The sequence below is a fragment of the Chrysemys picta genome, chromosome 16 (assembly GCF_011386835.1).
Source record: "Chrysemys picta bellii isolate R12L10 chromosome 16, ASM1138683v2, whole genome shotgun sequence".
Classification (NCBI taxonomy): Eukaryota; Metazoa; Chordata; order Testudines; family Emydidae; genus Chrysemys; species Chrysemys picta.
Genome location: NC_088806.1, coordinates 10941106 through 10964174, shown reverse-complemented (window position 1 = coordinate 10964174; position 23069 = coordinate 10941106). Strand labels below are relative to the sequence as shown.

Below are 23069 nucleotides of genomic sequence, written 5' to 3'. Positions count from 1 at the left end.
GGAATGATCACATCCCTCGATCTGCTGGCAATGCCCCTACTTATACAGTCCAAAATGCCGTTAGCCTTCTTGGCAACAAGGGCACACTGTCGACTCATATCCAGCTTCTCGTCCACTGTAACCCCTAGGTCCTTTTCTGCAGAACTGCTGCCTACCTATTCGGTCCCTAGTCTGTAACAGTGCCTGGGATTCTTCCATCCTAAGTGCAGGACTCTGCGCTTGTCCTTGTTGAACCTCAGATTTCTTTTGGCCCAATCCTCTAATTTGTCTAGCTCCCTCTGTATCCTATCCCTAACCTCCAGTGTATCTACCACTCCTCCCAGTTTAGTGTCATCTGCAAACTTGCTGAGGGTGCAGTCCATGCCATCCTCCAGATCATTAATGAAGCTATTGAACAAAACCGGTCACAGGATCGACCCTTTGGGCACTCCACTTGATACCGGCTGCCAACTAGACATGGAGCCATTGATCACTACCCGTTGAGCCCGACGACCTAGCCAGCTTTCTATCCACCTTGTCGTCCATTCATCCAGCCCATACTACTTTAACTTGCTGGCAAGAATACTGTGGGAGACCGTATCAAAAGCTTTGCTAAAGTCAAGGAATAACACGTCCAGTGCTTTCCCCTCATCCACAGAGCCAGTTATCTCATCCTAGAAGGCATTTAAGTTAGTCAGGCATGACTTGCCCTTGGTGAATCCATGTTGTTGATCACTTTCCTCTCCTCTAAGTGCTTCAGAATTGATTCCTTGAGGACCTGCTCCATGATTTTTCCAGGGACTGAGGTGAGGCTGACTGGCCTGTAGTTCCCCAGATCCTCCTCCTTCCCTTTTTTAAAGATGGGCACTACATTAGCCTTTTTCTAATCATCTGGGACATCCCCCGATCACCATGAGTTTTCAAAGATAATGGCCAATGGCTCTGCAATCATATCTGCCAATTCCCTCAGCATCCTCAGATGCATTAGATCTTGGACTTGTGTAGGTCCAGCTTTTCTAAATAGTCCTGAACCACTTCTTTCTCCACAAAGGGCTGGTCACTTCCTCCCCATGCTGTGCTGCCCACTGCAGCACTCTGGGAGCTAACCTTGTTCGTGAAGACAGAGGCAAAAAAAAAAAAAAAAAAAAAAAGCATTGAGTACATTAGCTTTTTCCACATCCTCTGTCACTAGGTTGCCTCCCTCATTCAGTAAGGGGCCCACACTTTCCTTGACCACCTTCTTGTTGCTAAGATACCTGAAGAAACCCTTCTTGTTACTCTTAACATCCCTTGCTAGCTGCAACTACAAGTGTGATTTAGCCTTCCTGATTTCACTTCCTGATTTCACATACCTGAGCAATATTTTTATACCCGTCCCTGATAATTTGTCCAATCTTCCACTTCTTGTAAGCGTCTTTTTTGTGTTTAAGACAAGCAATGATTTCACTGTTAAGCCAAGCTGGTTGCCAGAGCCAGCTTTAGGCCGATTCCACCGATTCCCCCGAATTGGGCCCCACGTCTAAGAGGGCCCCACCAATAGGGACACTGCCGGAAGGAAAGCTGTGCATCTCTCCCGGAAGCAGCTGCTGTTGTTATGGCAATGAGAGACGCTGATGCTGGCCCAGCCGGCAGAGGGCTGAGGCAGAGATAGCGGCTGTTGCACGTCGGGAGGAGGGAGGCACACACATGCTTTGCAGCCCTTCCCTCCCTTCCCCCGACACCCACCTGGAGGAGACACCGAGGGGGCTTCCAGTCCGGTGGGAGACAGGATCATCTGCAGTGGACCTCACTCACCTGAGCAGCTGCTGGGGCTTCGGTCGGTGAGTGTTTGACCCTGTGATTCCCCCCCAGCCACCACTCATGCAAACACTGGGCAAGGGGGAGCCCCATTCCCCACCCCCAGTGAGGCTATGGTGAGGGGCAGCAGGGGAGGAAGGAAGCCACATGTGATGGCAGTCCCCTCCCTAATTAAAACATATCTGCGATCAACAATGCAGGATGACCGATTAAACAATTTGGCAATCATGTCAATTGAATGCGAAGTAATGAAGAGCTTAGAGTTAGGCAATATACTGAAAGATTCTGTCAAACAAAAAGCAAGGAAGATAAACTTTTAAAAACATATAGGTGAGGTGTACAATAAAGTTCCTCTTAATGAACTTGATATTTTATAATATATGATGCAATGTATGTAATATATAATTTTGTTATTTATATAGTCATGGAAAGTAAATAATACATGGAAGAAATTAGAGCAGTTTTTTAAAGTTTTTTTTTAGTCATCCCTGCCGGGGCCCCGTCAAAACCGTTCGAATTGGGCCTCACACTTCCTAAAGCCGGCCCTGCTGGTCGCCTGCCATATTACTATTCTTTCTACACATTGGGATGGTTTATTCCTGCAACCTCAATAAGGATTCTTTAAAATACAGCCAGCTCTCCTGGACTCCTTTCCCCCTCATGTTATTCTCCCAGGGGATCCTGCCCATCAGTTCCCTGAGAGTCAAAGTCTAATTTTCTGCAGTCCAGGGTCCGTATTCTGCTGCTCTCCTTTCTTCCTTGTGTCAGGATCCTGAACTCAACCATCTCATGGTCACTGCCTCCCAGGTTCCCATCCACTTTTGCTTCCCCTACTAATTCTTCCCTGTTTGTGAGCAGCAGGTCAAGAAGAGCTCTTAGACACAATAAATCCTATCAAACTAACTGGATATCCTTATTGGATGAGATGAAAACTTTGGTTGCAGCTAATAGTATTGATGTAATATACCTAGACTTCTGTAAGGCATATGACTTGGTTCAGCACAATATTTTGATGAAAAAACTAGAATGATACAAAATAAACATGGCATACATTAAATAGATTAAAAACTGGAATTGTAAATGGGGAACCATGGTCGAGTGGATTTCTTTCTAGCAGGTTCACGCAAGGATTGGTTCTTGGCCCTGCGCTATTTCACATTCTTATCGATGACCTAGAAGACAATATAAAATCATCACTGATCAAGTTTGCAGTTGTCACAAAGATTGGGGGTGGTGGTAACTAACAAAGTGTGAGTAGATTCAGGCTCCAGCACTGGGAGTCTGGGAAGTTTTCCCAGCCCTGGCTGGAGGGTTATTTCCTGTTCCACAAAGAGGGGAAGTTCCATTCCCAACTCCTGTGCCTTGAAATTATGCCCTACCTCACACTACACCCAATATTCAGCGTAGTGGTATAATTATAATATGATTAGGACATAATGATGATGCATTTTGTGCAAGATGCGTCATGTGCAGTGTCACTGTAAAAGTTAGGATTTGCTGAATATGATCATCCTGTTTGTGTGCATGGATCATGTTTGTTTCTGACGTTATAGACCACATGACACTGAACTCCATTTTGGTACCAGTAGTCCACAAACTGGACTGGGAACTGGGAGTTTGGAATAAAGGGTTCCCGCCATGTGGAAAAGCTACATAAGGTGGGTGTGACATCATCTCTTGGCCTCATTCCCCACACAAGAGAACTCCTGGAAACACCTGAGGAACAAAGACTGAAGTGGGGGAAGGGCTGGTCCCAGGGTAAGGAGATTTCTAGTTTGTGTATGGAAATTTGGTAGACTGCTTGTATCATCAGTCAGGGTGAGAAATTTCTAATTCAAATTCTATCCATCTAGTATGTTAGGCTTAGTTTGAATTTTTGGTTATTTGCTAAATAATCTGCTTTGATCTGTTTGCTATCACATATAATGACTTAAAATCTCTCTCTTTCTGTAGTTAATAAACTTGTTTTATGCTTTATCTTAACCAGTGTATTTTGAGTGAAGTGTCTGGGGGAAATCTCAGCTTGGTTTGCACAAGCTTGTTGTGCATATCTTCCCCATATCGAGGGAAAGGCGAACTATATTAATGAGCTTCCATTATACAGATCCCTGTGCACTACAAAATGGTATAATTTTGGATTTATACGGCAGCAGGTGTACAAGGTTGGGGAGCTGGGAAATTGGCTGTTGTCTTCTATCTGTCCTTGAATGGCTTACGTAAAGCACTCAGGTAGCTTAGTTGGATTCATGGTGCCACCTGCTGTCATGTTGGGTGATAACAGGGCCTGGAGAGGCTGGCTGAATCTCCAGCAAAGCAGTGTGAGAAGGGCTAACCCAGCTTCAGAGTTAGAGGGCACAGCGGTTCCCAGAAGCCCCCCAGACTGCACCCCGGGGGCAACAACCCTTCACACCCTAGATTACACAAGTCTCAGCAGGTTTGTCACATCCTGTCCCCTCCCTTTCTGCACCCTAGATATTTCCTGCCTCCCAGCACCTCTAGCAGCTCCCACCCTCCTATGCATTTACTGCTCCTCTCCCTCCAAGCAGAACCCACCACCAGCTCCCTGATAATCCCTTACCTGAGCCAGCTCCACTCCAGCTATTTCCTTCCCCCTGGGAGGATGGGATGATCTGGAGCAAAATGTGGACGTTATTCTGTAGCCTGCCAGGGCGAGAAGGGCAATGTGAGGGACTTCAGACAGGGGTTTTGTCCATTCCCCATGCCAATTCCCCCTGGATTTTTCCCTTCTAATAGACATTCTACGTTCTGCCGCACTGTGAAGCTCAAAGTGACCTTATTCCAGTACAGGCCTAGCCCCCTCCCACCAGGGTGTAACCCTCTGAGATATGGTGAAACACTCCCAGTAGCAGAGAGTCTCTGTTACACTTATAAAGTTTGTGGGCAATACCAAGCTGGGAGGGGGTTGCAAGTGCTTTGGAGGATAGAATTAAAATTCAAAATGATCTGGCCAAACTGGAGAAATGGTCTGAAATATCTAGGATGAAATTCAATAAGGACAAATGCAAAGTACTCCACTTAGGAAGGAACAATCAGTTGCACACATACAAAATGGGAAATGACTACCTAGGAAGGAGTACTGCGGAAAGAGGTCTGGGGGTCATAGTGGATCACAAGCTAAATTTGAGTCAACAGTGTAACACTGTTGAAAAAAAAGCAAACATAATTCTGGGAAGTATTAGCAGGAGTATTGTAAGCAAGACAAGAGAAGTAATTCTTCTGCTCTACTCTGCGCTGATTATGCCTCAACTGGACTACTGTGTCCAGTTCTGGGTGCCACATTTCAGGAAAGATGTGGACAAATTGGAGAAAGTCCAGAGAAGAGCAACAAAAATGATGAAACATGACCTATGAGGGAAGATTGAAAAAATTGTGTTTGTTTAATCTGTAGAAGAGAAGACTGAGGGGGGACATGATCACAGCTTTCAAGTACATAAAAAGTTGTTACAAGGAGGAGGGAGAAAAATTATTGTTCTTAACCTCTGAGGATAGGACAAGAAGCAAGGGCTAAAATTGGAGCAAGGACAGTTCAGGTGGGACATTAGGAAAAAACTTCCTGTCAGATTGGTTAAGCACTGGAATAAATTGCCCAGGGAGGTTGTGGAATCTCCATCATTGGGGATTTTTAAGAGCAGCCTGGACAAACACCTGTCAGGGATGGTCTAGATAATACTTAGTCCTGCCTTGAGAGCAGGGGACTGGACTAGACGACCTCTCGAGGTCCCTTCCAGTTCTATGATTCTATGAACCAAAGGCCAGAGAAGAGCAGAATCAAATGAGTCACTTTGGGGGATTCTCCCTGTCATTGTCCCCAAGGCAGCTGTCTCAGGTTTACTAAGTTGTTTGATGCTCCAGCTTTTATACACTCTCTCCTGGGAGTGCCCCTTTCATGGGCTGGGCCTTGTTTTAGCTTTTGGAAAGGGTGACCCCGGGGGCTCTGAGACTGGGCCTTCTTTCCTCAGCACACCTGGTTTCTTTCTGTGGCTCCCCAGTGAGTCCAAATGAGTAGATACTCCTGACAGAACCTGTGAACATAAGAATGACCCACTGTGTCAGACCAATGGTCCATCTAGCTCAGTGGCCAATGCCAGGTGCTTCAGAGGAAATGAACAGAACAGGGAATCATCATGTGATCCATCCCGTCACCCATTCCCACTTCTGGCAAACAGAGGTTAGAGACACCATCCCTGCCCATCCTGCTTGTGACACCAGCAGATGAGGAGTTAGCTCTTGCAAAAGCCCCCATGTCTTAATTGAACATGGACAAATGCATAGCTGGAATCAGTCTGGCTCACTTGTGTTAGTATTGTTAAAACAGGCATTAGAATTATAAGAATGTGTTTAGTGTTTAGATTTATTGAATGCTTGTGAGTTGCTGCCTCATTTAATATCTGACTAGTTGCATTGTGAGCCTCTGTGGCTATGTAAGTCACCAGACGGGAGAGAGACTTTACCTAGGGGGAAGTGCTGATTGGCAACAGAATGCATTACACCCTGCCTGGCAGGAAAGGTCCATCAACACCAGATAGACCATTATGGGATGTTAAAGAAGACAAAAAGACTAATGTTGTGCTCTTGACCTCCCATTAGCTGAGTTCCCAGCAGCTCAGAGCACATGGCAGGAAGGGGATAAAAAAACCCATACAGAAGGATTTTATTACCTGTATGCTACTTGGATTCTGGGGGGGCAAAGTTTCAAAGGGGGAGCAGGCTGAAACTTGCACTGGAGACCCAGTAAACTTTGATGGAGACTGAGACACTCCCAGGGCCCTCAGAAGTAAGAGAGGCCCATATCCTGATGGGAGCTGTCCACATTCCGCCCCCCCCCCCATTTCTTTTTTTCATTCCTTTATTTACCCTTGGTCTTTGCCAGCAGCTCTCTCCTGAGACCTGACAAACCCATCACACCAAATGCATCTCTTAGAGGATGATCCTGTGAGGTGTCTACAGAAAGTCTAAACTGGTCAAGACTCAATGACTGAGAGATCAACATATGGGTCATATGTACGGAACAAAGCATTTATATTGAAAATCTATTTTATGGACTTGGAATGGAAAATCAATCACCGAGAGGTAAGAGGCCCCGGGATTGGCCCATCCACCTAAGAGGGAGTCGTCACTTCTCACTAGTCAGCTGGCAAAGTAACACAAGGCTCAAGTGACCAGCCTTTCCTCCTCCCAAATTATCAATGGAAAACCATCGGGGCACCACCAAACAACTGAAACTGGCGGGGGGGTGGGGAGGGGAGATCTGAAGGTAACAAATTTAATCATCCCAAATCCAAAATATGAATAGTTTAAAGGTACACGGAGGGGAGTGGAGAGGGAGGCCAAAAGTGTATAGGGGATGGGGCCTGTTTGGAGGAGGGGCAGAGGTAGGGCATGGCTGGACTAGGAGCAGAAGGCCCAGCTGGAGGTAGCAGTGAGGGGCCCAGCTCAGTCTGCAGCTCAGGCTACAATACCAAGGTGGCATGCACCAGACCATATGCAGTTGCTGCCTGTAATATGTGTGTGCAGCAGCCTAGGACAGGAAACAGCTACTGGCTTCTACAGTGCTAAGAAAGGGCTGGATGGGATGGACAAGAAGGTGAGGTTGAAGGGGAAATGGTGGCAGGAGGAGGAGGTGGAGAAGGAGAGAGAGACACAAACACCTGTCTTCTCTCATATACTTAGTTACTGTAACCAACACATGATTAAACTGTCAAGATCTTGAGGCACAGACCATATCAGAGATTTCTCTCATTGGCTCTGTTGTCAACTGCCCATGACAAACACTTGAAAGAGGGGAGGCGGAGCTGGAAATGGTGACAGAAGGAGGAGGAGGAGGAGGAGAGAGACGTTTGAAAGCATGACCATTATTCCCATTCCACCGTAACAAAAAGTACAGGAGAAGGGAGCAGCACTTCAGAATCACCCAGCAACTACGTAGAGAGAGCACTGGACAGGGACAATTCCTGGTTCTGCCACAGGACTGCTAGGTGACCTTGGGTAAGTCATTGCACTTCTCTGTGCCTCTGATTGCAAACTTATGAGAGACCCACAACTGCCTATAGGGCTGCTAACTCCTCCAGCCAACATCGCTCTGTGCCAAAACTAGGAAATTCACTTCCAAAAAATGATAATTCAGGATTTAAGGTTGCCCGGAGTTGTCTGGTGCCCTCCAGAAGAGAGATCAGCAAAACTCAAACTTGTAATAATCGGGAAATGCAGAGATAAGGTACACACCAACGTAATCCTAATTCTGACCCACATGAGCAATGACCCTTTCTTTACTCCTACAACACACCTATGTGCACCCAGCTATTTGAGCTAGTGCCTGTCACTGAAGTACTGGGGAAAATGTCAACCAGGGCACACAATAAAGCACTTTATCTTTGCTAAGACGGAATTTGGTTTTAGGTGAGCTGCACTGTACAGGGGCTACTGACATCTGTTCTACACTCAGATCATAGAATACCAGGGTTGGAAGGGACCTCAGGAGGTCATCTAATCCAACCCCCTGCTCAAAGCAGGACCAATCCCCAGACAGATTTTTATCCCAGTTCCCTAAATGCCCCTCTCAAGGATTGAACTCAGAAGCCTGGGTTTAGCAGGCCAATACTCAAACCACTGAGCTATCCCTCGCCAGATACTGAGCCTGCTCCCCAGAAACAGACGCACACTTGGTCAATTGAACACCTCTTTACCCCTTTTTACAATTTTTTCATCCTTATTCACAGTTCCAGCTAACGTTCTACATTCACTTGCTCATTGTTAAGCACACAGACTGCTCTCAGATCCCATCTCACTGCTGACCATTCCCATGGCAAACAGGCCCCTGTTTCCACCTGACAACATGCACAGCTCAGTGCAGAAATTATAGAGACTGGAAGCTCAAGGTACACATGCACCTCTTTCCTTTCATCACACACACGAGGGGACAGATCTTCTCATATCACAATCACACCTTGTCATAAACATACAGCTAAGGGTAGCATAAAATCCCTCCTTTACCTGTAAGGAGTTAAGTAGCTCAAAGAACCTGGTTGGCACCTGACCAAAAGGACCAATAAGAAAAGAAGATACTTTCAAATCTTGGGGCTTGGGGAGAAGGTTTTTGTTTGTGCTCTGTTTGTTCTCTGTCGAGAGAAGGACTAGGCAGGAAAAAACATCTCCTAAAAACCTACCTGAAATGAGCATCTAAGATTACAAAAATTGTAAGTAAAGGCAAGGAAATGTGTTAGATTATCTTTTGTTTTAGCTTGTGAATTTTCCCTATGCTAAAAGGTAATTTCATTCCTGTTTTGTAACTGGAAAGCCGAGTCAGAGGGGAATCCTCTGTGTTTTAAATCTTATTTACCCTGTAAAGTTACATTCCATCCTGATTTTGCAGGTGTGATTCTTTTACTTTTTTTTTTAAATAAAGTTTTCTTTATATATGTAGATAGACCTATCTCATAGAGCTGGAAGGGACCCTGAGAGGTCATTGAGTCCAGCCCCCTGCCTTCACTAGCAGGACGAAGTACTGATTTTGCCCCAGATCCCTAAGTGGCCCCTTCAAGGATTGAACTCACAACCCTGGGTTTAGCAGACCAATGCTCAAACCACTGACCTATCCCTCCCCCTTTTCAGAACCTGGTTGATTTTCAGTGTCCTAAAATCCCAGGGGGTTGGTCTCTTCTCACTTTGTAACCAATTGGTTAGTATATTTTTCTCAAACCCAGAAAAGGGGTGAAGGGGCTTGGGGAAATATTTTGGGGAAACAGGGACTCCAAGTGGCCCTTTTCCCTAGATTTTTATCTAAATCACTTGGTGGTGGCAGTAATACCATCCAAGGACAAGAAAAGGATTTGTGCCTTGGGGAAGATTTAACCTAAGCAGGTAGAAATAAGCTTAGGGGGTCTTTCATGCGGGTAAAGCTCTTGAGCTTAGCCCACAATCATTCTAGTGGCCAGGCTGTGGTGAACAGGACCAAAGACCATTTGGTGAGGTCATTCCACTGGAAGGGAATGGGCAAGGACATTTCTACCTATATCCAGTCTTGTGAGGTGTGCCAAAGAATGGGAAAACCCCAAGACCAGGTCAAAATCCCTCTCCAGCCACTCCCCATAATTGAGATTCCATTTCAGCGAGTAGCTGTGGATATTCTGGGTCCTTTTCTGAAAAAAAACACCCAGAGGAAAGCAGTACCTACTGACTTTCATGGATTTTGCCACCCGATGGCTGGAAGCAGTAGCTCTAAGCAACACCAGGGCTAAAAATGCGTGCCAGGCATTAACAGACATTTTTGCCAGGGTAGGCTGGCCCTCCAACATCCTTACAGATTCGGAAACTAATTTCCTGGCAGGGACAATGAAAAGCCTTTGGAAAGCTCATGGGGTGAACAACTTGGTTGCCACCCCATACCACCAACAAACAAACAGCCTGGTGGAGAAGTTTAATGGAACTTTGGGGGCCATGATACATAAATTCATAAATGAGCACTCCAATGATTGGGACCTAGTGTTGCAGCAGTTGCTCTTGGCCTACAGGGTTGTGCCACATCCCAGTTTAGGGTTTTCACCATTTGAACTTGTGTATGGTCATGAGGTTAACGGGCCATTACAGTTGGTGAAGCAGGAATGGGAGGGGTTTATGCCTTCTCCAGGAACTAACATTCTGGACTTTGTAAACAACCTACAAAACACCCTCCGAAACTCTTTAGCCCTTGCTAGAGAAAACCTAAAAGATGCTCAGGAAGAGCAAAAGGCTGGGTACGATAAACAAGCCAGAGAGCGTTCCTTCAAAGTAGGGGACCAGGTCATGGTCTTGAAGGCGCTCCAGGCCTATAAGATGGAAGTGTTGTGGGATGGGCCATTTACGGTCCAAGAGCGCCTGGGAGCTGTTAACTATCTCATAGCATCCCCCACCTCAAACCTAAAGCGTACCATGTTAATTCTCTAAAGCCCTTTTATTCCAGAGAATTAAAAGTTTGTCAGTTTACAGCCCAGGGAGGAGAGTGCTGAGTGGCCTGAAGGTGTCTACTATGAAGGAAAAAGTGATGGTGATGTGGAAGAGATGAACCTCTTCATGACCCTCGGACGTATGCAGCGACAGCAAATCAAGGAGCTGTGCAGTAGCTTCGCGCCAATGTTCTCAGCCACCCCAGGACGGACCGAACGGGTATACCATACCTTTGACACAGGTAATGCTCGCCCAATTAGAGCCCAACATTACCGGGTGGCTCCTCAAGCCAAAATTGCTATAGAACGGGAGATCCAGGACATGCTACAGATGGGGGCAATCCCCCCTTCTAAAAGTGAATGGGCATCTCCAATGGTTCTAGTTCCCAAACCAGATGGAGAAAATATGCTTTTGCGTGGACTACCATAAGCTAAATGCTGTGACTCACCCAGACAACTATCCAATGCCATGCACAGCTGAGCTATTGGAGAAACTGGGATGTGCCCAGTTCATCTCTACCTTAGACTTAACCAAGGGGTACTGGCAAGTACCGCTAGATGAATTTGCCAAGGAAAGGTTAGCCTTCATCACCCATGTAGGGCTGTATGAATTTAATGTGCTCCCTTTTGGGCTGCAAAATGCACATGCCACCTTCCAGAAACTTGTAGATAGTCTCCTAGTGGGATTGGGAGAATCTGCAGTTGCCTACCTTGATGATGTGGCCATCTTTTCTGATTCATGGGTAGAACACCTGGAGCATCTACAAAAAGTCTTTGAGCGCATAAGGGAGGCAGGACTAACTGTTAAGGCTAAAAAGCATCAAATAGGCCTAAACAGAGTGACTTACCTTGGACACCAGGTGGGTCAAGGAATTCTCATCCCCCTACAGGCCAAAGTGAATGCTATCCAAAAGTGGCCTGTCCCAAAGTCAATCAGGTCCAATCCTTCTTAGGCTTGGCCGGATATTACCAAGGCTCCGTCTCTCCAAGGACCTGGACACTAGTGCAAAATTATAGCACCCTCCCCAGAAATCTGAAATGGCCACTTCATAACTGATAGAATCTTATTTATCTCTTGACTTCTGGGAATTACCTATAAAAGGAACAACCCAGTGAAGGTGATACCTTGAGGGAAAAATCTCATGTGTCTTTACAAATCAGTGTAGTCTAATCTGGGACATTATACACTAAAATGCCTTATTCGTAGCCCTATGGCGATTACCTGGTGTCACTACAGGGCAGAATTAAGGTTGGGTGGCCTAGTTGTGAATTTCCATCCCCTAGCATATTGCGATTGCTGTTTGGTAGGCTTGGCTGAATCCATTATGTCTATTTTTTGTTGTTAATTTCAACAGATGATATCAATGTCTGTTTTTAAGCCCTTTCTCCAATTTCAGTGTTCAGAGCTGTGGGCAGTTATGGAGGTGGTCAGACAATAATTATGTAATTAAATGTTGAGATTCAAAAAAAGATAGAACTTTAGAACAGTTCAAACAGAAATTGTCAATGTCACACACAAAATCTACAGTGTAAATATCCTTCAATCAAACTCGACTTACTCCAGCAGCATTTTTGCCATTTTGCCTATATAAATATTTTTTCATCTGTGTATGTGTGTTTGCATTACTATAATGGGGTTCAAAAGGGAGCTAGATAGGTCCATGGACCTATCTTCCAACAGTGGCTGTTAGCCAGGATGGGCAGGGATGGTATCCCTAGCCGCTGTTCGCCAGAAGCTGGGATTGGGCAACAGGGGATGGATCACTTGATGAAAACCTGTCTGTTCATTCCCTTTGGGGCACCTGCCATTGGCCACTATCAGAGAACAGTATACTGGGCTTGATAGACCATTGGTCTGACCCAGTATGGCCGTTCTTATGTATGTGCAGTGAAATTGACATTTACTGAGATTTACTGATAAAAATCCAATCCTTTCAACCGTACTTTTAAGTAATGAAGTACTTTAATTCTTTCACTTCCTAGATTGTAATGCTTGCTCTGAGGATAATTACACCCTCCCTGTGACGTATTTCACCCTCAGTCCCTGACACGTGCTCTCCACTTTAACCCCATCGTGATGTAGCTCCTTTCTGGGAGCTCTGCTGAGGCCAGTGGCATTATGATCAGAAGGTGACACTCTGACACATGAGCAGAGACACATGGGGGAGGGGGGAGGATGAAGTAACATGGAGCCTACCAGGGTTGAACATGGCCCTACAGAGTGTGGGGAGCAAACTCTCTCAGACTCTTCTTTCTGACCTCCCAGGATCAGTAACTCTGGCAAATCGTTCCCTGAAATCTACATACCCCAATATATGAGACAGTATCAGCAAGACCAGATTAATGCAGATGCTTTAGGGGCTGCAGTGCCAACCCCCTGGCCTAGTTGAGGGGAGTGAAGATCTGCAGTAAAAGGAGGGGTGAGGCTGGGGGAGGGGGACACAGCTAATGGGGGACTGGGAGCCAAGTGGGCCAAGAGGCCAGAACTCAGGAAGGGCTGGGAGCAGAAGTCCTCAGGACTGTTTAGAGGAACTTCAGTTTATTTTCCCCATTTACCATCATGCCATGTATTTAACTTAGAAACTTTTCATTTACATTTAAACACACTGGAGCTAAACTGTGTTGATACATTTCCATTCAAAATGGTAGAGTTTTAATTAGGTGCTTAATCAGATGCTTTTGCAACAGAAAGCCATCAGTAATTGACATGCATTCATTAATTAACCGGTGGAGGCGGGAGAGGGGCAGCATACAGGGATCTTTCCCTGGGACAGCCGTGAGGGGGTGGGACAGGGGCAGAGTTCATGCTTGCCGGATTGCTGGCAGCAGGAACTGCCCAACGCTAGGAGCATTGCTTTGAACGTGAAAGGAGGCCAGTGCTATTATTAAAGTTTTAAGCAGCCACAAGTCTACGGCTTACCACATCAGACTGCTACCCAAATTCCGCTGTCCTGCCTCGCTTGTCAGATCTGCACTGCAAGACCCCAGGCACTGAATGCGAAGGCCGAAAATTCGACCTTGTCCTGAGTGCGCATGTGATAGGTGCTGTGCATGGTCTTGTTCACAGAGAAAGACTGTGTTCTTTGTTCACAACAAAATTTATCTTTCTGAGGAATTCACTCCCTTTTTCCCACAGCTGCGACTGTCTCCCAACCAACCCTGGCATCACACTCCCAGAGGCTAGCGCAGATCAGGCGTAGAAAGAAAAGGACACAGGACGACATGTTCTCGGAACTTATGGGCTGCTCCCGAGCCGAGGCGGCCCAGCAGACCCAGTGGAGGGAAAACATGTCCCAAATCCATCGATCACACATTGAACGGGAGGAGAGGTGGCGGCAGGAAGACCAGCAGGCGACTCAAACGCTGCTTGGACTAATGAGGCACCTTGTGGATGCTCCGGCACCTTGTGGATGTTCTGCAGGACTGGAGGCAGGAGGACAGAGCCCCGCTGCAGTCTATCTGTAACCGCCCTCCCCCGCCACAAAGTCCCATACCCCCCTCCCCCAAAGTCCCAAGAAGGAGGGGCGGCAGAGGCCGTGAAAACTCACTCCACCCCTGCAGACCGCTCAAGTAGCAGAAGGCTGTCATTCCCCAAAATTTGATAAGTCCTTTCCTTCCCGCCTCACCCAAGCCCCTGTCCCAGTTTCATCCCCTAAGTGTGTAGTTACTAATAAAAAATATGTTTGTTAATTACTGTTTCCATCATGTTCTTTTAGAGGAGAGTCTGTTTGAAGGGGGGGAAGGGGGTTGGTAATTGGACAGGACAGTCACCTTTACCAGGGTACAGACGCGGGGGCAGGTTCAGCAGCAGGTCACACACACATTGCAGTCACTAGGCACCCTGGTCAGTCTAGGAGGTGGTTTTCATGTTCTGTGTGGGGGACGGGCTATGTGACTTTGTGGCAGGGGAGGGCAGTTAGAGATCTTATGCAGCGGTCCTTAACCTGGATCACAGAGCCACGCAGCAGGGGATCTGTAACCGTCCTCCCCTGCCACAAAGTCACATAGCCCCCACACAGAGTCCCGAACAGGAGGGGTGGCAGGCTCCGTTGAAACAACCAGTCCACCAGTGCGGACCACTCTAGGAGCAGGAGCCTGTCATTCCTCAAGTTTAGAAGCGTCCTTTGCATCACTACACTACACCCGCTCCCCACCACAGTCTGCGTCCCAGTTTCAACACTTTACCGCGAAAACAGTAATAAAGAAAAATGTGTTCATTAACAAATTTCCAGTGATTTTATTTTTAAACGTGTGTGGAACGGGGTGAACAGGGTATGTGACTGGCGAGGATAGTGAACATTCACTGGGTAAGGAAATGTGGGCAGGTTCAGCTTCTCTGTAAACAAACTTAATAGTCACAGGTTACCCTGCTCACTCAGGAACCTAGCTTTCAAAGCCTCCCGGATGCACAGCGTGTCCCGCTGGGCTCTTCTAATCGCACGGCTCTCTGGCCGGGGGTAATCAGCAGCCAGGCTATTTGCCTCAACCTCCCACCCCGCCATAAAGGTCTCCCCCTTGCTCTCACAGAGATTGTGGAGCACACAGCAAGCTGCAATAACAATGGGGATATTGGTTTCGCTGAGATCAGAGCGAGTCAGTAAGCTTCTCCATCTCCCCTTGAGACGGCCAAAAGCACACTCCACCACCATTCTGCACTTGCTCAGCTGGTAGTTGAAGAGGTTTTTTTCAGTGTCCAGGGCGCCTGTATAGGGCTTCATGAGCCAGGGGATTAGCAGGTAGGCTGGGTCCCCGAGGATGACTATAGGCATCTCCACAACCCCAACAGTTATTTTGTGGTCTGGGAAGTAAATACCTTCCTGCAGCCGTCTAAACAGACCAGAGTTCCTGAAAACACGAATGTCATGAACCTTGCCCGGCCATCAGACGTTGATGTTTGTAAAACGTCCCCTATGGTCCACCAGTGCTTGCAGCACCATTGAAAAGTAGCCCTTTCGGTTAATGTACTGGCTGGCCTGGTGGTCCACTCCCAGGATAGGGATGTGAGTTCCATCTATAGCCCCACCGCAGTTTGGGAATCCCATCGCGGCGAAGCCATCTATGATGACCTCCACGTTTCCCATGGTCACTACCTTTGACAGCAGTACCTCAACGATTGCGTTGGCTACTTGCATCACAGCAACCCCCACGGTAGATTTGCCCACGCCTAAGTGGTTCACGACTGACTGGTAGCTGTCTGGCGTTGCAAGCTTCCAGAGGGCTATGGCCACTCGCTTCTGGACACTCAGAGCTGCTTGCATCCGGGTGTCCTTGCGCTTCAGGGCAGGGGACAGCAACTCACAAAGTTCCAGGAAAGTTCCCTTCCGCATGCGAAAGTTTCGCAGCCATTGTGATTCATTCCAGACCTACAGCACTATGCAGTCCCACCAGTCCGTGCTTGTTTCCCGGGCTCAGAATCGCCGTTCCACAGCATCAACATGACCCATTGCCACCATGATGTCCACGGCGTGGGGTCCCGTGCTTTGTGACAGGTCTGTGCCACTCTCAGACTTCATGTCCTCACCACGCTGCTGTAGCTTCCTCGCCCGATTTCTCACCATCTGCCTCTGGAAAAGGTGCATGATAAGGTGCGAGGTGTTGACAACAGCCATAACTACAGCAATGGTGGCAGCAGGCTCCATGGTCACAGCGGGCTCCATGCTCGCAGTGCTGTGGCGTCCGCGCTGTCACTCACCAGAAAAGTGCACGAACTGATTACCCGCCGGCGCTTTCAGGGAGGGAGGGCGGGAGTGACGGTTGGATGACGACAGTTACACAAAACCACCCTCGACACATTTTTCCCCCAGCAGGCATTGGGGACTCGACCCAGAATTCCAATGGGCAGCGGGAATTGTGGGATAGCTGCCCACAGTGCACCGCTTCCGATGTCAACGCTTGCCCCATTAGTGTGGACTCACAAAGTCGAATTACTGTTCTTAGTGTGGATAAACACAGTCGACTTTGTAATATCGATTCCACATATTCGATTTAAGTAAAATCGAACTACTCTCGTAGTGTAGACATACCCTTAGAGTCTGTTTGTATAATTGTTTGCAAGATTTCAGTGGATATTGTGAACCAGCTGTCTTAACCTTTTACTTTGAGATTACTAAATACAATCCAGTGCACCACTCCTGAAAGACTGCAAGCCCTGGCCGGTGACATGCTCCCTAGAGAGCAAACATTTGATGAGCCCTTTTGCCCTAAAAAGTGCTTTTGGCTCTTTGACATCGCTTTATCCGCCCCACCAAAAAATGCTATAGGTAACCAGGTAATTACAGCAGACCTTCACTAGGTATAATTCTACCAGCTATGTGCCAAAATTGAAATGGTTCTGTTTGTTTTATCTTTCATTCAGCTTTGCAATTATTAGATCCCATTTAAAAACTGGAACTGAAATAACCGAAGCAAGTTAAGAAGAGAGTGGCCTCAGGCATAGGTGGGGGTAAAACAATAAAGGGAAAGAACGGATTTTGCAAAAAGGAACATCCCAAACTATCAGAGCCCCAGACCCCCATCCAACTGAATCCACCCCAGCCAGGCATAACAAGCTGGGCCCCTGAAAAATCACCTATCCCGTCTGGCAGTGAATGCTGCGTGTTCCAGACGGAGCTGTGGTGTGTGCGTCTGCTCTGTTGACGTCCTGCTCTAGTACGGAATGCACCATGGCCACAGGGAGCAGAGACATGGACTCCTAAATGTGCAGAAAACAAAAGAAGCGGTGGTTTGTCCATGGATGCACAGGCTGTCTTGGCAGGGCAGCTCAGCTGCAGTCCCTGCACACAGCTGGGGGTGGGTGTCCTGGGTCGGGGGAAGTCAGTGCCCAGTCCTGTGGGGCTGTGCTCCTGGCTCATACCTCACTGGTGCCCCTCCGTTACCAGCTGCACTGGTCAGCCAGCCCCAGGCCTCATTGAGGTCACTATCCACCCCTCCCCCCTGCAAGCCTTCAAACTGGGACATGCACCAGTGCCAATCAGAGTGCACTAGTGTAAATTCTGTCTATATGAAGGGTTTGCAACAGTGCCTTAAATACCAGTGTAGCAGAGATCTTCAGTACCCAAAACAGCAGTACGGTGGCACTAGAGGTGGGATCTATTTCTAGCTCTGTCACGGACAGCCGGGGTGACCTTGGACACATCAATGTTTCTCCTCCCAACTTTAGTCTATTTACCCAGCTGCCCTCTCACTGGGGTCTCCTCTCTCCAGAGCTACTCACCACTAAAATCTGTGTGGGTGTCCCCAGAGCTCAGGTAGTTCAGCTCTGGAATAGTCTTACAAGGGCGGCTGTGGAGTCTCTTTCCCTGGAAGTTTTTTAAGAACAGTAGGACAAACCTCTGTCAGAGATAATCTACATATACTTGGTCCTGCCTCGGCAGAGAGAGCTGGACTTGATGACAGCTTGATGCCCTGCTCAGCCCTACATTTCTAGGATGCTATGCAATACATACATATGAAAACACAACAGACAGAATAAAACCTACCACAACATAATGCCAGACAATTCATCCTCCCCCCCCCCCCCAAAAAAAAACCCTACACTCCACAACATCAAATGACAGAATACAAAGGAGAGCAAAGCAACACAATGCAAACTAACACAACCTAGAACAAAAGTACACCATACAAAAGAGCTCAACTCAAACCAACACAGCACAGGCACCAAACAAGCGGAGGCAAAACAATGCACTATAAAACTATGCAACACAACATGATGCATCACAGTTCCAAATGGCACTATGCAAAACAGCTCAGCGTAGAACACGGCACAGCACAAGACAGAATTATTTCAATGGAGGCATGGAAGGGATCTTGAGAGGTTGTCTACTGAAGCCTCCTGTGATGAGGCAGGACCAAGTATCCCTAGACATTCCCAGACTGGTGGACCTCTAATCTGGTCTTAAAAACCTCCAATGAAGGAATTTCCACAACCTCCTTTGGAAGTCAATACAACACAAACACAGACCAAAACAATGCTGTGCACACTTACGATGGGCTTGCGGTTAAGGGGAGAGGCAAGAATTCAAACAATCTGGGTTCAGTTCCCAGTTTTGCCCCAAATTCTCCATGCAAACTTGAGCAAGTTACTTCAGCTCTCTGACCTTCAGTTTCCCCATCTGTAAAATGGAGAATAGCCGCCCACCATTTGCCTATTTAGCCTTTGAGCTTTTTGTGCAAGGACTCTCGATCACTGTGGGCATATCTACACTGCAGTTAGACACCAGCGGCTGGCCCATGCCCACTGACTTGGGCTCACACAGCTGCGGGGCTGTTTAATTGTGGTGTAGATGTTCCGGCTTGGGCTGCAGCCCAAGGCCTGGCACAGTCCAACCTCGCAGGGTCCTACAGCCTGGCTCCAGCCCGAGCCCAGACATCTACACTGCAATTAAACAGCCCCTTCACCTGAACCTCGTGAGCCTGAGTCAGCTGGCATGGGCCAGCTGTGGGTTTTTCATGGCAGGGTAGAGATACCCTTGGTGTCTGTTCAGCACCTGTCACAATGGGGACCCTGATCTTGGTCAGTGTCTGTGCAGAGCCCTGCACAACAGGGGCCTGACCTCAGGCAGGGGCTCTGCAACTCCCGGCATTACAGGATCCCTGATTTTATTTGGGGTCCCTGCAGCATCTGGCAAAATGTGGGGGCAGGATCTCTGTCAGGGTCTCTGCAGTGCCCAGTACAATGGTGGGGCGTGATCTCGGTCGGGATCAGTGCAAGCCCAGGCCCGACAGGGACACAGAACTCAGTCGAGGTCTCTGAAGTGCCCAGCACAATGGAGGGAGCCATCTGGGCTGCAGTCATGCACTGCCTGGCACAAAGGGGGCCGTGAGCTCGGTCCAGGTCTCAGTTTTACCTGGCACAACAGTGGGGTCTGATCTCAGTTGGGGTCTCTGCAGCGCCCAGCAGAACAGGGCCCAGACCTCACTTGGGGTCTCTGCAGCACCTGGCAGAACAGGGCCCCGAGCTCAGACAGGGTTACTGTAGCTCCCGGGCCAGCAAGGTCCCTGCTCTGGTCAGGGTTTGTGCAGTGCCCGGCACACTGGGGGACCTGATCTCAGGCAAGGCATGTGCCACGCTCAGTATGAGAAGAACCCTGATCTCAGTCAGACACCTGGGGAGAAAAGCGGGAAGATTTTCAAGAATTAGCTATCAGTATTTCAGAACTGAGGGAAAAAAATGGGGCACAAACTAAAAATTTGCCAATATAAGAGAGAAGCACCAACATGTGGGGAGATTTTATGTCACCATTCAACAGTTCAAGAGAAAAGAGGGGAAATCTGAGGGGATTATACAGCGATATTCAATCAACAACAGAATGGGACGGATTCTTATTGCCTCACATTCACATGGCCAGCAGGAGAGGGGCTGGAGTCAGAAGGTCACTGGCTGTGGGGTCTGGAAATGTGACAGGCAGTGGTGTGTGTGTGGAGGGGGAGTTGCTGGGTCATGCAGGGTGGGGGAGGGGAAGTAGGTGGGACTGGGAAACCTGGGGCTGGGCTGTCTCCATGGGGGACGCTTGCTCCTCCCTTCCCTTCCTGGGCCTTTCCATGCCCTGTTGCCAGCAGAGAGCAGCCCCCATCCCCAGCCCAGCCCTATCCCTGTCTCAGGGCTCTCCCAGCCTCTGCCCATTAACCCTCTTCCCAGTTCAGAAATCACTCAGGGGAACGATTTCCCACCTAAACAAGGACAAATCACTGCAGATAAAAATGGGGGGAAACACCCCAAACCTGAGATTGGAACTGGCCATTGGCGAAGTGGAGAGAAAATGGGGAACAATCGGGGGAGGGGAACAGAGACCTTCTCAGGGATTGGAGGGAAAAGGGGGGGGGGGGTCACCCTGGATGTTGCTCGTTGCTCTCTAGGGAGAAAGGGGGCAGGGCTGGAGAGGATGGGGGGTCCCCACGGGAGGGGGCAGCGGTAAATCCGAGGGGATCTCAGCCCCCCCCTTTCTCTCCCGCTCCTCGGGGGTCACCTGCTTTTCTCCTCCCCCGGCCATGTCCGGGTTGCACAGACATTTTCCATCCGCCCCCTTGCCCAGGGCCCCCCAGCAGCCCCCGCCCGGCCCCACGCAGGGACCCCAGTGGGGGCTGGTCTCCTCCCGCCGGGACCCCCCGTGGGGCCCCAGGGCAGAGCCTGGCCGGGCCGGGGGCGTTGGGCTCCTGCGGGGACAGCAGCTCCGAGCCCCCCGCGGGCGCTGCCCCCAGGGAGCAGATCCCGGCGCTGCGAGATGCCGGGTCCCCCCCACGGACACTGGGGCAGAGTCACCGCCCGGCCCCGCCCCCGGGGCTCGCTCCGGTACCTGGAGGCTGCAGCTCCGCAGCGGGGCGGGCAGAGCCCGGGGGGGGTTAATGAAGGTCTCTCCCCCCGCCGCTATCTGCGCATGCCCAGAGCTCCAACGGCACAAACCGTCTCCGGCTCCGGGAGAGGCTCCAACGGCCCAGCGTGAGCCAGGCAGAGCCGCAGCGCCCCGCGCGCGTTCGCAGCCCGGCCCCGCCTCCCCGCCCGACGTCACTTCCGCTCCCGGGAGAGTCCGGAACTACATCTCCCAGCCTGCCCCGGGAGCGCTGCTGCCCTCTGCAGCCCAGGTAAGGGCGGGCCCCGGAGTCAGCCTCAGCCTTTCCCCATCTCCCCTTCCCTCGTAGAGACCCCCCCGGCCCCTGTCCCTGTCCCCCCGCCCGCAGTGACACCCGCGCCCCTCCCCCGCCGGGCCTCTCAGACCCGCCCCCGGCGTCATCCCGCTGCCTCTCACACTGTGATACTGATGTCAAGCTCCAAGCCTTTGCCAGGCACTGCACTTACACAGCCGTCCACAGGCAGGGACAAACCCAACTGTGTTACACGAATGATCTCCCAGCCACTCATGAACCATCAATAGGTTCCAGCCAATTCCCCAGCCCTGCACCCCAGAACTGTCCCATTTTGCACTGGTCAGAAGCCTGGCCACTGTAAGTTCATTACCTAGTTTGCCACTTTGTCAAAGGAAAGTGGACATGCACCAGCCTTTGTAACCTGGGCAGATTTCTCCAGCACTTTAGACAAACTCACTGGTAAGGATAAAACATTAAATCTGCATCTCCCTCAGCAGCTTTCTGTGTCTTCCCAACCCCAGGGGAAGCCTTCCTCCCCCTGCCAATTGGGTCATTTGCATTCTTACAGACAAGTATTTCTTCAGTAGAATTTGCATCCTGTCTTAGAGAGACAGTTAATTTCCATAAGCATATCGGGACCGACCGGTGTCCTGAAAAACTGGGACCTGGATTGGGGTTCCCAATCTATCCCTGAGGAGTCAGCTGTGTGACTGCTCCCCTTTCGGGAGGTCGGTTTCACAGTCCGTCCTCTCTGAACCCGAGTCACAGGCTGAGTGCATGGGTGCAGAGATGCTGAATCAGCCACTCTGTCCTGGGCATCCTGTCCCAAGTGACCAGTGAGGAGACATTCATGTACTTCCACTATTCTTTCCCCAGTTTTTTTCTCTGCTCCCCGCCTCTAGGACACACACCTCTGTGCTTTCTACAGCAGTCTGTGACCCCGGTTCAGCTGCAAAGGGCTCACAGCCAACAGCCTGGACAGTTTTCTCAGTGACAGGCACTTTATCCCCCTCCCTTCCTGAGGTGGTGGTGGTGCCTTCAGCTGCAGTGCAGGAACTGGTCTCCACCTCCCCCACACCTGGAAGAATGCTGCTTCCCCCTCCTGCAGAGCAGTTAAAGAGACTCTCTCACATTCGTTCAGCAGTTCATGGGACTTTACTGTTTCCCTATGGGGTCCCAGCATCGTATTTCTTCTTGCTGCAGGTATAACAGCCTGAGTTGCACTGAAAGAATCATTTCCAATAAGTATGTCAATGGCAATAGTTTTTAAACCCATCAGTGTTGATCTGCATTTCAGTCAAAGACACATGAATCCTGTAACCTCCTACTAATAAAAGTTCTGGCAGTGTTACCTTGTTGAATTATACTCTGCTTAACCACAGAAATTTCTGCACCTGTAGCCTCCCATCGTAAGTATGCCTTGCCATGAATCTTGAAAACCTTGATGTGCTGCATGTCTGGTTCTGCAGAGGGTAATCCCACAAAACCAAGATGATAAGTGTCCGGCGCCTGTGAGATTTCTGTGTTGAGGACAGCAGTATTAACATGGGCTATTTGTTGTCTGCTTCCTCTCAGTACACGGCATTTATTCCTCAGGTTAATTACAGGGATAGCACCTTTTTGGCTCTTCTGTTTTCACTGGAGGTTTGGGATGGGGATTAGAGGAATGTTTTTGGGGATGTGTGACGCTCTGTACTTCGGGGGGACATCCTACACCCCCATCTTCATCTTTATAAAATGATTGTGTGGTATCCAATGCAAAGTTTGTCATGT

General features: G+C 49.0%; 1 protein-coding gene across 16 annotated transcripts in view; it reads right to left on the bottom strand.

Moving 5' to 3' along the window:
• LOC101934488 (zinc finger protein OZF-like) overlaps positions 1-21232 on the bottom strand; it is a 42464-nt gene extending 21232 nt beyond the window's left edge. For 3 of the 16 annotated variants that reach the window (XM_065569877.1, XM_065569879.1, XM_065569876.1), the window contains exons 1-4: positions 21008-21230; positions 17284-17406; positions 4355-4437; positions 2828-2948 (exon numbers count right to left, since the gene is read on the bottom strand). Coding sequence is in view for 2 of the 16 variants with exons in the window: in XM_065569872.1 (XP_065425944.1) it covers positions 4355-4437; positions 5762-5829 (151 nt within the window). In the remaining 14 variants the exon portion in view is untranslated. Of the gene's footprint in view, positions 1-2827; positions 2949-4354; positions 4438-5761; positions 8985-17283; positions 17407-17928; positions 18046-19561; positions 19820-21007 lie in introns of those variants that run through there. The other 13 variants (XM_065569881.1, XM_065569883.1, XM_065569875.1 and 10 more) reach the window with 12 other exon arrangements.
• Positions 21233-23069: the final 1837 nt, after the last annotated feature.